Below are 13354 nucleotides of genomic sequence, written 5' to 3'. Positions count from 1 at the left end.
ACCAAGCTATTTCTATTGCAGAATGTATTACGACTTATTTAAATATTTTGAATTATCTATTATTTTATTAAGTTAATAATTACATTTTAAATGGTACTTACTTTCATACGGTTTTAGATGCTACGCAACCAAAGTTTTTGAAATAAATGAAAAAGGAAAAGATTTATAACATCGCTCTTATACTTTGAATAAAGTAAATAAGATGCTTACTCAGGCTTATATGCATTTCCAAATTTAAAGATTGCACAAAAAGTTTCAAAAATATTATTATCTCTCAATCCACAAAGAAACTGGCAAATAACAGCAATCAAATATTCCGAGTTCATATAAATAATGTCAGAATATTTTATTTGCATTAATTATTAATCAAGTAGTGCACGAAAGTAGTCGAAATGTAAACGTTTAAAAAAAAAAAATATTTTTTCTAAAGTAAGTTATTATCCATTTGTCTACCTCATCAGTGCGTCAGCTTGTTTAATTTAACTGTAATACTCATGTCATTTCATATTGAACAAATTGTTGATATTTAATTTAATTTATTGTTGGTACCTAGTTTATTTTCTGGGGAACACTCGATATATATTTTTTAGTTAATATAGCTAAATAAAATTGTATAATTCGTCGTACATTTTAATTTATTTTTACCTGCATAACTTACTAGTATTTGCATATAACTTTAGATGATTTATTTAAATAGTATACCTACAACAAATAATATTATACGCAAAAATCTAACAAAATAATAATGTTTTGCGAATATAATGTAATATGTCATATTTTTTTTTAAATATTCTTCGGTATTAAAATGAATAGATTTCACTAATATTTTATTAAAATGAAGCTAGGGTTAGAAAGTTGTTTGTTTTTTGTAGTTTTCTAACACTTTTCAAAACAAAAAAAGTCAATAATTAAAAGACGTTTTCGCGACTTTTTTGTGAGTAACTAACCATTATATGTCTTTCTAAGATAACAAATCAGGTATTTTAAATAATTAATCAATCGGTATACTGTAATGTGAAATATACGTAAGTAAGTATTATATAAAATTCGGTTTTATTTATATTAAAAGGCAGAAATATGAGTAGGTATTTATATTTCGAAAACTTTAATGCAATTTACCATCTAATAATATTATGGAGTCGATGTTCTTAATAATTTTGAGAAGATTTTTAAACTTAGCTGCGTGTTCATAAAGTATACCGTAATAATTACATATTACTAAAAGTTTAAAAAAAAAACTAAAACAATTCTAACTTCTCACAGTTAAGTATATTTTTTTCGATTCATGAAAGCTGGCCTCGTATTATTGTAGTTATCGCTTTCTCAAATAATTTACCATTTTTCGTTGAATTCCTATCTAACCGCGACCTTGCTGCGTTGTTTTTTTATTGGTGTTTTGTGAGAAATACGTAGGTTCATTATATTCGCTTTCTGTTTCATAATCAATATGTACTTTAACATATAATATTTTTTGAAATAAAAATAATGATACACAATAATCAAACTTACGTAATAAATTCATAGATTTTTTTAAACTATGGTAAGTAGTTACTTACGTGAGTCAATTAAACTTTATATTATTACAGGTGTTAACTGTTACAGGTACTTAACCTACTTGTGAATCTTTTCTGTAATATGTTGTAATAAATTACGTTAAAATCAGGAGTTTTTACTACTATTAACTGTTACGTTTGAGTTTGCAATAAATTGATCTAAATTCAATACTTCCGTAAATATTTTCCATAGAATTAAGACAGTTGTAAAGAATGAAAAAAAATATATAGTTTTGTTTTCTTCCAGTTATTATATAAAATTATTTCTCAAATTTGCAAATATTATCTTCCTACCGTCGTTTTGAAGTCATCCGAATTTTGCAGCGTGACGAAGCATATTGTCGGCTGGTTTTATGAAAAAAAGGCAGAAAATAAAATGTGGGTAGGCAAGAAAGAGTCTTTCTCGGCAAATATAAACGAATAAGATAGTGATGTTTCGTTTCTGCCTCCCACATTAGTTCACCGTTCGCCAGGCCGTCCGCATCAAATCGGCGGTATTTCACGCTTTAAATAGTCGCATATCAATAAAAAGTCCGTCATTTCAAGCAAACCGCAAACCAAAATATAAATTCAGTTGTTTATCAACTTTCAAACGGCAATCTCAAACAGAGTTCAGTCTGTGTTTACGTCAAGCCAAAAAAAATAGTGAAGCTTCTTATGTTTGTGTTTTGAGTAATTCAACTGTGACGACACACGTGCTTTTTGTCTTATCAATAAAACACACGCATATATTAATTTAATTTTCACAAGTAAGTTTAGTTTTCTAGTAGCATAGACTAACTACATCAATTCTTTTTCAGTAAATATTTAATCTGTTTATATGGTTGTAATGGTGTGTTTTATTTGCATTCTTTAATCTTACAAAATATGGTGTGTCCTCGACCTTTAACTGTTATCGAAGTACTGTTGGTATAACTTAGATTTTCAATCTAAGTAAACCGCGGCGTACTTATCACACCATATTTTGTGAAATCTTTTAGATCTTTCCGAGTCCCGGCGAAGGGGAAGTGGCAATTTAGACTGATTCGCAATATAAATACTTACATAGTGAATTATATATTCAGTTTAATTTTACCTCTTGCATGAGCCGTGATCAATCGAACGTGAAATGAATGTAACAGTGAAAGTTTTATGTCAGCTTGCGGTTTTTTTCGTCGCGTTTCTGGGACAGACTGTTGCAAAACAATCACCAGATTATGAGTATTCTCGCGTCCAGTACACTGATTCTGGACTTTCGGACCAGGAAAGTTACGGCTCAGAGTTTACAGATGACATTGTAAGTCGCGATGAAATACTGGATGACCGTCCACCAAAACACTACGACAGAGAAAAGAGAGATGATATCATACGACACAAACGTTTCGTGGAAGAAGAATTTGCAGATGACAAAAAAAAGTATGATAAAGAGCAGTACTGGAACGCTGAAGATGTTGAAGTTGACGAAGAGCCATTGGAAGAAATTGAGATAGAACCAAAAGCCGGAAGCGAAAGAAGAAGAACTCGTCATTTGGAAGAAGATGAAGAACATGTAGAAGAACGACCAAAAGAAAGACATACAAGAGAAACTCGTGATTATACTGAAACTAGGCACGCTAATCATCGATATGAAGAACCAGACGCAATCTATTCAGAATCTAGGAACATTCCAAGACAATCACGAGGCGTCAAAAAATCAATACAATATGAAGTTCACGAATTCGCTGAGGAAGAGCCATTTGCTTCGGAGATTCGAGAACTAAGGGAAGCGCCACCTCCAGAAAAACTACTCCACCAAGGTGTCCAGTACGTCAGGGCGCCTGCACCTCCGGTCAATGGCGCTTACTATCCAAAACCAGTGGCTGAACATTATCACAGGGTTGCAGGAGCCGCAGGGTCACCCCCGATAGAACGATACGCCAAAGACCAGTCTGGAGCCGCAACTGGAAAAACTCACGGCCATGGCGGACATGGCCATAAGCATGGACACCATCATGCTTCAGGAGGTGGTCAAGAACATCACGATAAGCATAAGGCTGCACATGGTCATAAGGTATGAACTTACAGTATTATAATACGTATATTCTCAGCCATGGTTCAATATATTCTCTACATTTTCATTGGGTATAATATTATACTTAATAATGATTCATACATACATACGATAAGTCGCTTTCTGATATTATAGTCTGAAGATAAGGTTGATTTATTATCTTAGAAGTATTTTGACTCCTTTTACTTACATTGGTATCAATTTCAAGTTCACGGTTGAGAAAAGATAATATTTTAATACTTTTTTAACAAAGTATGTACGTAAAACTTACCTATATCGGTGTTTACCTGCATTTTATCTTATTTTTCAAATCTGTTTGGAACATAATAAGTACACACGTAGGTACATATTGCAATAATGTATCTATCTTATAATATTCATAATGCATTCACTATATTATGTCATAAAACTATATTGTACTTAGCTTAAAAATACATTACAATATAGGTACATGCATCAAGGATTGTTTTCCTATTCATTCATTCATTCATTTTATAGAACATGGGTACTCAATTGGTTTAAATATCATTCACCTCGAAATGGTTTTGTTTACATTTTTATTAATAAATTTTGAAGGGATATTTTTTGGTATAATCATTCTTAAGTGTACAAGCATCAATTAATAATTATAGTTAACATGACTAATTAATATTCACAGTTGAGAATCGTAATATCCTGCTCTTAAAACAATGTCGGAGTCAACTGCATACCACATGCAAGAACACTCTGTCCGAGATGTTCTTATTATATTTTCCGAACACTGCTCATCAACGAATCTTTAACTTTTCTTGTGTGCCGAATATTAAATATATCCATTATTGGACATCTACTCTTCCTGTGACAATGTAACGTCTTATTGTCTAAGTTATATTTCTCCTGCGATATCTATATTCCACGGAGAAAGCATAAAATTTCCGTAGATTCATTCACTTGGTCTAATCCACGATGCTTCCGGTATCGATCAATAAAGTATCGTTTCCCCTTATTGCTATGTGACCAAAGAACTTCAAAAATTTTAGGAGCCCAATAATTATTTAAGAAAGCTAATTCATCACTTTTATTTCATCCAGAACGGAGATATTAATCTGCAACTTACTAGCTATAACCAGCGAAAATAAAATAAAATGACACTTAGGCAACAAATATTATAGTGGGTAATAATTGTGATTAATTGGTATAGTCATAATATATGATTGTTTTATTTTAATGAAAAAACTTTAAACCTATTTATTCAACCTTCAGCATTGTGTCAATGAATTGAATCAAGCAATCGGTGGCTATGCATTTTATTCAAATGCAGTTTCAGTATCCTCTGCATATCCAATTAAAACCGTTAAATTGGTCGGTTCCAGTCAAAACGATTAAAACCAATTTACTAAACCCGCTAAGTCAATCAAAATATAGGTACCTACTACAAACTTATATCATTTTAATTGAAAGCATCCGATCATGATCTATCGAATACGTTTTCAATGATTGCGTCCTGGTCTTCGCTCTTATGTCAGTCAAACATCTACATCAACTCTTTGTCCGAGATATTCTTATCGTAAATATTTTTTTCCTGTTACTGCTCGTTAACCAGTCAATCAACTGATCAAATATAATAATTATATTCTAATATAATATCTATATCTAATCTAGGATCCAAATAATGACTTCAATACTTTCGATATTATATTGAAATAAATTCTGACAGATTCCCTATCGTAATCTATTTTCCATCATCATATTATACATCAGGGTATTTTCAATTGCATTACTACCACGTTTCATTAGTAAATCGGTTATACCTAAAGCATTTTGCCGACTATTTAATATATTGTAATCTGTGATAAATTTTGCAAAATGATTTTCAATTGTTACCAGAGTTTTGACTAAATAATGTGTTATCAAAACGTATTTAAAGTTTATTTATCATTATTATTAAGATTTAGATTTAATACATAATATTTTAAATATTACTCAGAAACTGCTTCCAAAAAAACTTGGTGGTTATGTAGCCTTAAATAACTTTTACAAATCAATAGCCATCTGCCTTATTTTGTTCCATACGTTTCACTAAAAAGCTTCGTAAATATATTTTTCTAAATCATGCATTTGTATTTTATACAAACTTAGCTTCAAATGAACACGACGTATTGAGGTCAAAGCTAAAATGTCTGTTGTAAGTGCCTGCCGACAAAATGGGACTGATATATTTTTAACCATGTTTCGTGTCAAATTCGCGTTAATAGTATGATTAAAAAATAGAAATCCGTTTACGGGAAATTAGTCAGTCGGTCATATTTAATCAGAGCATAATATTTTAAATCAGTTGGTAGGCACATAAATCACTTTTCCCCATTTTTTATAGCCTAGTAAATTACCGATTTATTATTCTTTGTTTATCTGAATATTACTGTGTTTACATGAAAAGCTTTTAATTTTAGCATAGCGTTGTTCACTCAAACCACATAAATATAACAAAAGCTTCGGTATAAATAAACAATGTATTTTACATCATACTTCATATCATACATAAATTATTACAATGCTAGTTTCACCATTTTATTTTAAATAATGATGTGACCGTCAAAATAAAGTTTATTCTGGACGGAATTTTATAAGATACCGCGAAAGTTAAATATTTATGATATGTACATTACGTTCTCCAAAAAATATTGTCATTTGTCTCAGAAAATTTCTGACGAAACGTTCCTTGTGTAAATAACATTTTTCATAATATCGGAAAAGATTTTTCTTTCTGTTCACTTTTTATTCGTAATATAGAGAATTAAATTACTATGTTATTTGAATACAGACTACGAAGGATTATTAATTAATCCAGTATTACAGAACGCAATAGTTCACGGCTTTGTAGAGAAAGTAGTCACGTCAGAAAAGTAAAGTTTTTGTTGTTATACTATTTCATACTAGCGATCATACACAACTTCGTCTGAGTAAAAAATGTAAATACCTACATAATAAAGCCGATGGTGGTATAGCCCAAATTGAGCCCTGGCACTTAGTTTTCCGTTACTATGACAAAATACCTACACAATGGAAAATAGATCGATTATTAATTGATTATTTTAAAGGCGCGAACAGGTAGAGAACTACCCATTCCTCCCCTCATAGTAGTATATTAAAAGCCAGGTTTTTGGCCATTTTGAGGCTATAACCCAATAGACAAAGACACAAGTCAATTGTATTATTAGTATGGAAAGCCCATTCAATTATTGCTAGGAAAGGTTAAATATTAAGTCGGATAATAACTATAATATATGTAATATTTTATATATCATTTTCCTTTGAAGGATGATAAAGGACACAAGACCGTGCATCACAATGAGCACGGGTCCAAAGGAAAAGAAGGCCACGAGAAGCACGCCAAGCACTACGACGAGCACGGGGGTAAGAAGCACAAAGAACACGACGAAGCTGGTCATTATGGAGAACATCATGAAGCTGCTCATGGAAAGAAGGGAGGGAAATTCGAGGAGAAGAAAGGACACAAGAAGGGTCACAACACTAAAGGTATACAATTTAATTAACCGGTAGTTCCTGGTTTGATTCCCGATGAGCTTACAATACATTTAATTAGGTATATGATTTTCTAAAGTTTTTGCATTGCCGTGATTCATTTAACTACCACAATTGGACATCGTCTCCTGTTGTATTTAAAAAATATATAATGATAATATTTGGAATACAAGAATTCTACTAGAAACTAGGAAGAGTAGAAAAGATTCAATCATAGAAATAATTCGATAAATATTTTAATTGTATAGATAATATTATCAAGATAAGCTCTGACAGTTAAATTTATTCGGAATAAATGATATTATTTTATTAATTAGGTACTACATTAAAACAAAATGTAACGGAAATAATACAAATGTAGCTTTAACTGCATGTGAAAGGACTTTGTCAATTATTTACATAACTAATACGCACCAATATCAAATTATTTATAATATTTTGATAAACAAGAACAACGTATATAGTAACGAAACGTCAAAACTGGCAACCATCTTTTAATATTCCAACGTACGGAATAAAAATTTGTTAACAATTCAATCTCAGTTTGAAACTTACAATAATTTCATAATACTCCGGTTATAAACTCCGGTTTAATACGATGGTTATAATTCAAACCCTTTGATTGTTCTCCATATTTAATACCGGAAGACTAAACATGTAGAGAAATATAAAATTTTTATAGTGCTGATACTTACGAGATAATAATACCTAATAAATATGAATGATCCATTGATAGAATTATGACTTTTATGAGTTATGATAGCTACTAAAATTGGAAAATATGAAATAGTGTATCAAGTACCTACCTATCTACATAAAATAATTGATTAGTGTATAATATTTATTTATATATTAAAACACATGTTCATGAAGAAGAAATTCAATTGTATACATATAACTGGTTAAATACACATATCAGATATAGCCAAACGTTGTTTCATAGTTTAAATAAATGGTAAATTAAATAATGTGGTTGGTGCGGTTAATTCGCTAATAACCAATTAGGCACATGACAATTTAATAATAATTAGAAACAGCTGTATAATATTGGCTTATATTTCTAGTAATCCCAAACTGTATAATGTTATTATTGGGGCTTGAAATACTGGGAGTCTACTCAATGTATTGATTACAATATTCCGGAAATAAGCACATTAGTATCCCAGGAAGTCAGGATTATTTTTTATCTATGTTTTGTAAAAATAGCATATTTTTGTGAATAAAGCGTCAATTACATTGAGCTTCTTTACGAGCTGTTTGTTGGCGAATTTATAATCTGCCTGTAAAGTCGCCCAGTGTAATCATCGAAATGTCAGCTTGTTCGATGATTACACTGGGCGACTTTACAGGCAGATTATAAATTCGCCAACAAACAGCTCGTAAAGAAGCTCAATGTAATTGACGCATTAGAGTATAATGGCTTTACGAAAGTGATAATTTATAAATAAAATACGTATTTATTCTATTAGACAGTTCTTATAGTTTGCGTGTAATCATTACAATTATTTACGATTGTTAGGATTGTAGTTTGAAAGTTTGTAGTTTTAAGATTTTTCGAAAAAGGTTTTGAAATAAGCATATATTATTACCTACCTACGTATTTTTTCCTTTGGTCTTGCAGGATACTATAAAACTTCCTTTCTATCTACTTTTTATATTAAAGACCTACGGTAAAAGCAACTGCTGGACGTGAAAAATTGGTTAAACCTTCGATCCCCGAAAATACTAATCTTGAAATCTCGGTGTTTTGAATCCGAATACTTATATTATTTAGAAAATTAAAATCATATTAGAATATTAACTTCTTTCGTATTTCAGATATCGTAAAGTATCAATAATTATGAATAGGTAGTCTACCTTTCCCACGCCGTTCACTTACAATTAATTATTGGATTAATTCAACTCTTCCACGTCGTTTTATTGGCCCCTCTCTTATTAAAAAATGTGTGATAAATTATTGTCATTATTTTGATAGCCTAGGTATGTCAACTAAAAATTAAATTCTACATCGCGATAATAAGACTTACATCAACGATTACCTTATTAGCGAATTGATCTGGTTTATTTGTAACGGAGGTGTTTACAATTCACTGAACTGTTTCAAATTTCTTCATCGGTTTCAGCAATCGGCGAATTGTTGAGAAAGTTCCTTCTTCATTCGAAATGAACCAAAACACTCGATTCAGTTCATCAATTCGCTTCAGATTTCGCAAAATCCATTCTTGTTAAATTAGAACTTTCCTCATAATCTTATAAATAAATTGTACCGAACAGTTTTGAAATGATAAAAACACACTATTTAAGTGTCACGCCAATTCGATTACAAATTTGCTTAACGCCTTGTTAAATTATATTTCTGGTTATTAGCAACAAAAATTATTATAATAGTCTTTCATTATTACTATCAAATACAACAATACAATCTTTAAAAAAAAATCATTTCATATTCTTTACCATTTTTATAAATATAATCAATATGGATATACCTACTTAATATTTATATTGTATATTGTAGACCATTGGCCATGTTAAGCTATAATACTATTTTATGAAAAAAAAAAAAAAGTTTAATAATAATTTTAATTTCCACAATTTAGTGAATAATTGGTTACTTCGATTTCGCATCTTTATATCGTCTCGACGCAATAATGCTGTTACAGCCGAAATACCTAACGTCATAGCGCTCGAAACAAAAAATTCACTAACCGGAGCGCTCGACAATTCTGAGCGAGAAAGTATTAACATATTTATCTATATTAAGTACTTTCCTAAATACAATAGTATTACCTGTCAATGGAATATCAGTCTTTAAACTTGTGGCATGTAAGATTAGGAAATGATGCAAAGCAAAAAAAAACGGTGTCGACGACGCGTATTAAAGTCCGACCTGTTTCATATTATACTTTAAAGTTATATAATAATATTATATTATACATGTAAATAAAGGAATTAAATTTAATCACTTTTTTACGAACTGGAACGCAAAATTGAATTTTACCAGGCAAATTATATCTCAATTAATATACTATCTAATACTGAATAACTAGAAACATACATATTGCTGTTTCATCACATATATAACAATGCTAGTTATGCCTAATTAATGTGAACGATTCATTAGTTTGTGATATGTAAATATTCAATAATATGCATGCTATATAATATTTTAGTAGGTACTATATCGCTACAGCTTTACTTTACATATTTAATTATTATCCGTAGTTTCAATAAAATGGTCAAACTCAGGCGTCGGAAACCTTTTTAGACTTATCGCAAAAAAATAAACTTTCGGGTGGCGTACCAGATTTGTGACCACCGGTCTATCAAATGTCTATAAGTTTTTCTCTCGAAACGTTTTATTGATTTCATATTTTAATGCTAGCATTGAGTCAATAAAATTTCTCAGAATGAAGATTTCCCAGCTTTACTCACCAGATAAAAATAAATAGGTACCAACCACATAAAAAAAACAATGAAAACTTTTATTTTTACTTTCATTATTTTTTGCAAACTTAGATAGGAATTAGGTTATTAGAGCATTTTAGACATTTGTTCCTAATAACATTATTGTTTCTAATAGAATCTACGTTAACTATGTGATAATAATTTTATAGAATTAAAAAAAATATTCACTACAAATTTATAATTTTATATAAATAAATAGATTTAAAATTTAAACAATGTCTTTTTGCAATGTCTCTGCAATTATTAAATGGGGGCCGCCGATTGGTTTAAGACGTTTACTAAATCTGAGTCTGCTAATATAAATTTCGTTTAACTAATATATTAAATGAATGCGGTTAAAAATCATAGTGGGTTATCCAAATATGTTGAAGAAAACTATGAGTTTTATGCTTCGTCTTATTAATTTGACACAGCTTCTGTAAAGTAAATACGTCCGCACAAACATATCTCTACTTATAGATATCTGACCGGAAAACATGCTAATACACATTTTAAAAATATATTGTAGTAATGGTACATCATCATTTTCTGCCCTATTGGCACCCGAAATGGCCGAGTGGTAACGTGTACGACCGTTTTTTATTGATTTTAATTTAAAATGCGTTTCCACTTGTTAAATCGCGCTTTTGGATTCGTTATTCAACAGCGTCATTTTATAGATACGACTGACATATTATTTGCTGTTTCGTTTTCTTCCACGTGTTATTATATTAAGTCAAGGGCTTAGTAAAATTAACCAGTTATTTTTCAATGTATGTTTAACCCAAAAAAATTTACCTAATAGGGTGAGCAAGTTTAATGGCTAATTTCCATTTTTCAATGTTACGAAGCCTCTTGAGGTGGCTAAGATCCACACCGGATTGTAGAACCAATGAAAAAAAAACTATTACCTAGTATTTCTCTCCTAAGCGTATGAGCCCCCATAGAGAGGAGGTTATATTAACACAGTGGTCGTTTGACATTCACCTAACCTAACCCATCGGGTACTTGGACTGAATTGAAAATACATTCACAAACCAACATATTAAGCACAGATTAAAATGGAACATTGGATGTGATTGAAAAATTAACAGCTGAAAGTAATATTTAGTTTTAAGTTAGCTACTGTACAATGTAATGCATTAAACTTGCCTTTGCAGGATATCACAACAAATACCACAAGGACGAATATCACAAAGAACACAAGTTCTATGATGATTACCACAAGAGCGGCTCCCACCATCGCTATGGAGATCACCACGCCAAACACCACAAGCATGATGGAGGTCACAAAAAGGGCGGCCACCACGAGAGCGCCAAGCACCAAGACCACGCAGGGAAGAAGGGTCACCATTCCAAAGGACATGTCGACGCAGATCACAAATCGCACAAGAGCGAAGCAGGATATGACAAGCATCATGCTCACCATTCCGATTATGGAAAGAAAGGCGGTCACCAAGGAGGCAAGGAATACGCCTTCCACCAGAAGCATTGATTCGATCTGGCTAGCGTATAGGATTCTCAGGATTTTCAGGAGACTTGCCAATAACATCTAACTATGTATTAATTATTGCATTTATATAGTTAAATAATAGCACAATATAATAATTTACATAAAATATGAAGTGACAACTGATGTTTCAGCTTTAAAACTTTGTCAAAACTAAACCTTCTCTGTTTATCTTGGCAGTAATTAAAAACTTGACACAGTTATAGACACCACACATTTTATAAAATTATTATAATACTCACCTTTTATTTAACTATTAATGTAGTCAAACCATAGTATTCTAGATGTTTTTTTTTTAAATAGTTAATGATCAAAGGTGTGATCCACCCTTCATTTGAGATGATACCCATCATATTATATGTTATTGTCATTCACAAATAATGTTTTGTTTTGTTATGTTATTATTTTTTTTACATAACTTAAGTTTCTTTACGGTTTTTAAAATCAATACATTCTGGAATTAGTTATACAATATTCCTCTTATTATATTATCATCATTCCATTAAATAGTTATTTTATTTCATTTTTAATCAAAACCGCTGTGATTTCTGAATTGACTAAATTATAGCTGTATTATTTTGTGATGAAATCAATAGATCCGTTTTGATTGTATTATGCATTAATTTGTGCAAGGTCATATTAATTTATAGTTTTGCTTTACTAGATCTTGTTTTTTTCGACTGTTCTTCGTTGTAGATAGTATAAGTCTTCTTAATTATTATTATATTGTTAATGACTTTTAAGTTAAACACAACAAAAGTGACCAATCAATCACGACTTAGTACTGTTAATTATTTAGCATTGTAGTACATTATAATAGATAATTAGAATATCACCAAATGGTGCTCCTCAGACAAACATTATTTTATTATAATATCAAAAAGAATTAGAAAAAATAATCCCAAACTCAATTTTATGTCATTATCTTTTTACTGCAGATATGTTTGTAATTTTACGAAACTGTCATGTTTATTTATTAAAAGTAATTTAATCTAAATATTATCAGTTTTATGTACATAATTAAACCTTGCATTTAAATGCAATAGAATATATTTTTTAATAAAATGATTCAATTTGAAGGTTTTCCAATAATTATTTCTTCCTCGTGTAAAATATTAATCTGGATATAATAAAAAAAGGATTTTTAACAACCATTTTTCATAGATAATAATATAATATTATTCATAGCAATGTTATATAGTGCTTTAGAAATTATTACTATTATACGTAATTATGTATCTGTTAGAAAATCTTTGTACTTTGTTTATGTTTGTACAAATAAAATCTTTTCCATGA

At 30.3% G+C, this 13354-nt stretch overlaps 1 protein-coding gene across 3 annotated transcripts; it reads left to right on the top strand.

Moving 5' to 3' along the window:
* Nucleotides 1-276: 276 nt before the first annotated feature.
* On the top strand, nucleotides 277-13354 carry LOC147064028 (uncharacterized). 3 transcript variants are annotated; one of them, XM_085958887.1, is made up of 4 exons: nucleotides 277-429; nucleotides 2534-3582; nucleotides 6879-7098; nucleotides 11709-13354. In XM_085958887.1, exons 2-4 carry the CDS (start codon nucleotides 2662-2664, stop codon nucleotides 12041-12043), a joined length of 1476 nt encoding a protein of 491 aa, XP_085815013.1. In that variant the 5' UTR covers nucleotides 277-429; nucleotides 2534-2661; the 3' UTR covers nucleotides 12044-13354. The 3 variants fall into 3 exon arrangements, with proteins under 3 accessions (XP_085815013.1, XP_085815015.1, XP_085815014.1); XM_085958889.1 differs by lacking the exon at nucleotides 277-429 and adding an exon at nucleotides 432-485; XM_085958888.1 differs by lacking the exon at nucleotides 277-429 and adding an exon at nucleotides 2100-2302.

The sequence above is a fragment of the Rhyacophila brunnea genome, unplaced genomic scaffold (assembly GCF_057557595.1).
Source record: "Rhyacophila brunnea isolate RB1 unplaced genomic scaffold, BYU_Rbru_1.0 scaffold_8, whole genome shotgun sequence".
NCBI lineage: Eukaryota > Metazoa > Arthropoda > Insecta > Trichoptera > Rhyacophilidae > Rhyacophila > Rhyacophila brunnea.
The sequence above is the reverse complement of the archived record's forward strand: the minus strand, read 5'-3'. Positions and strand labels throughout refer to the sequence as shown.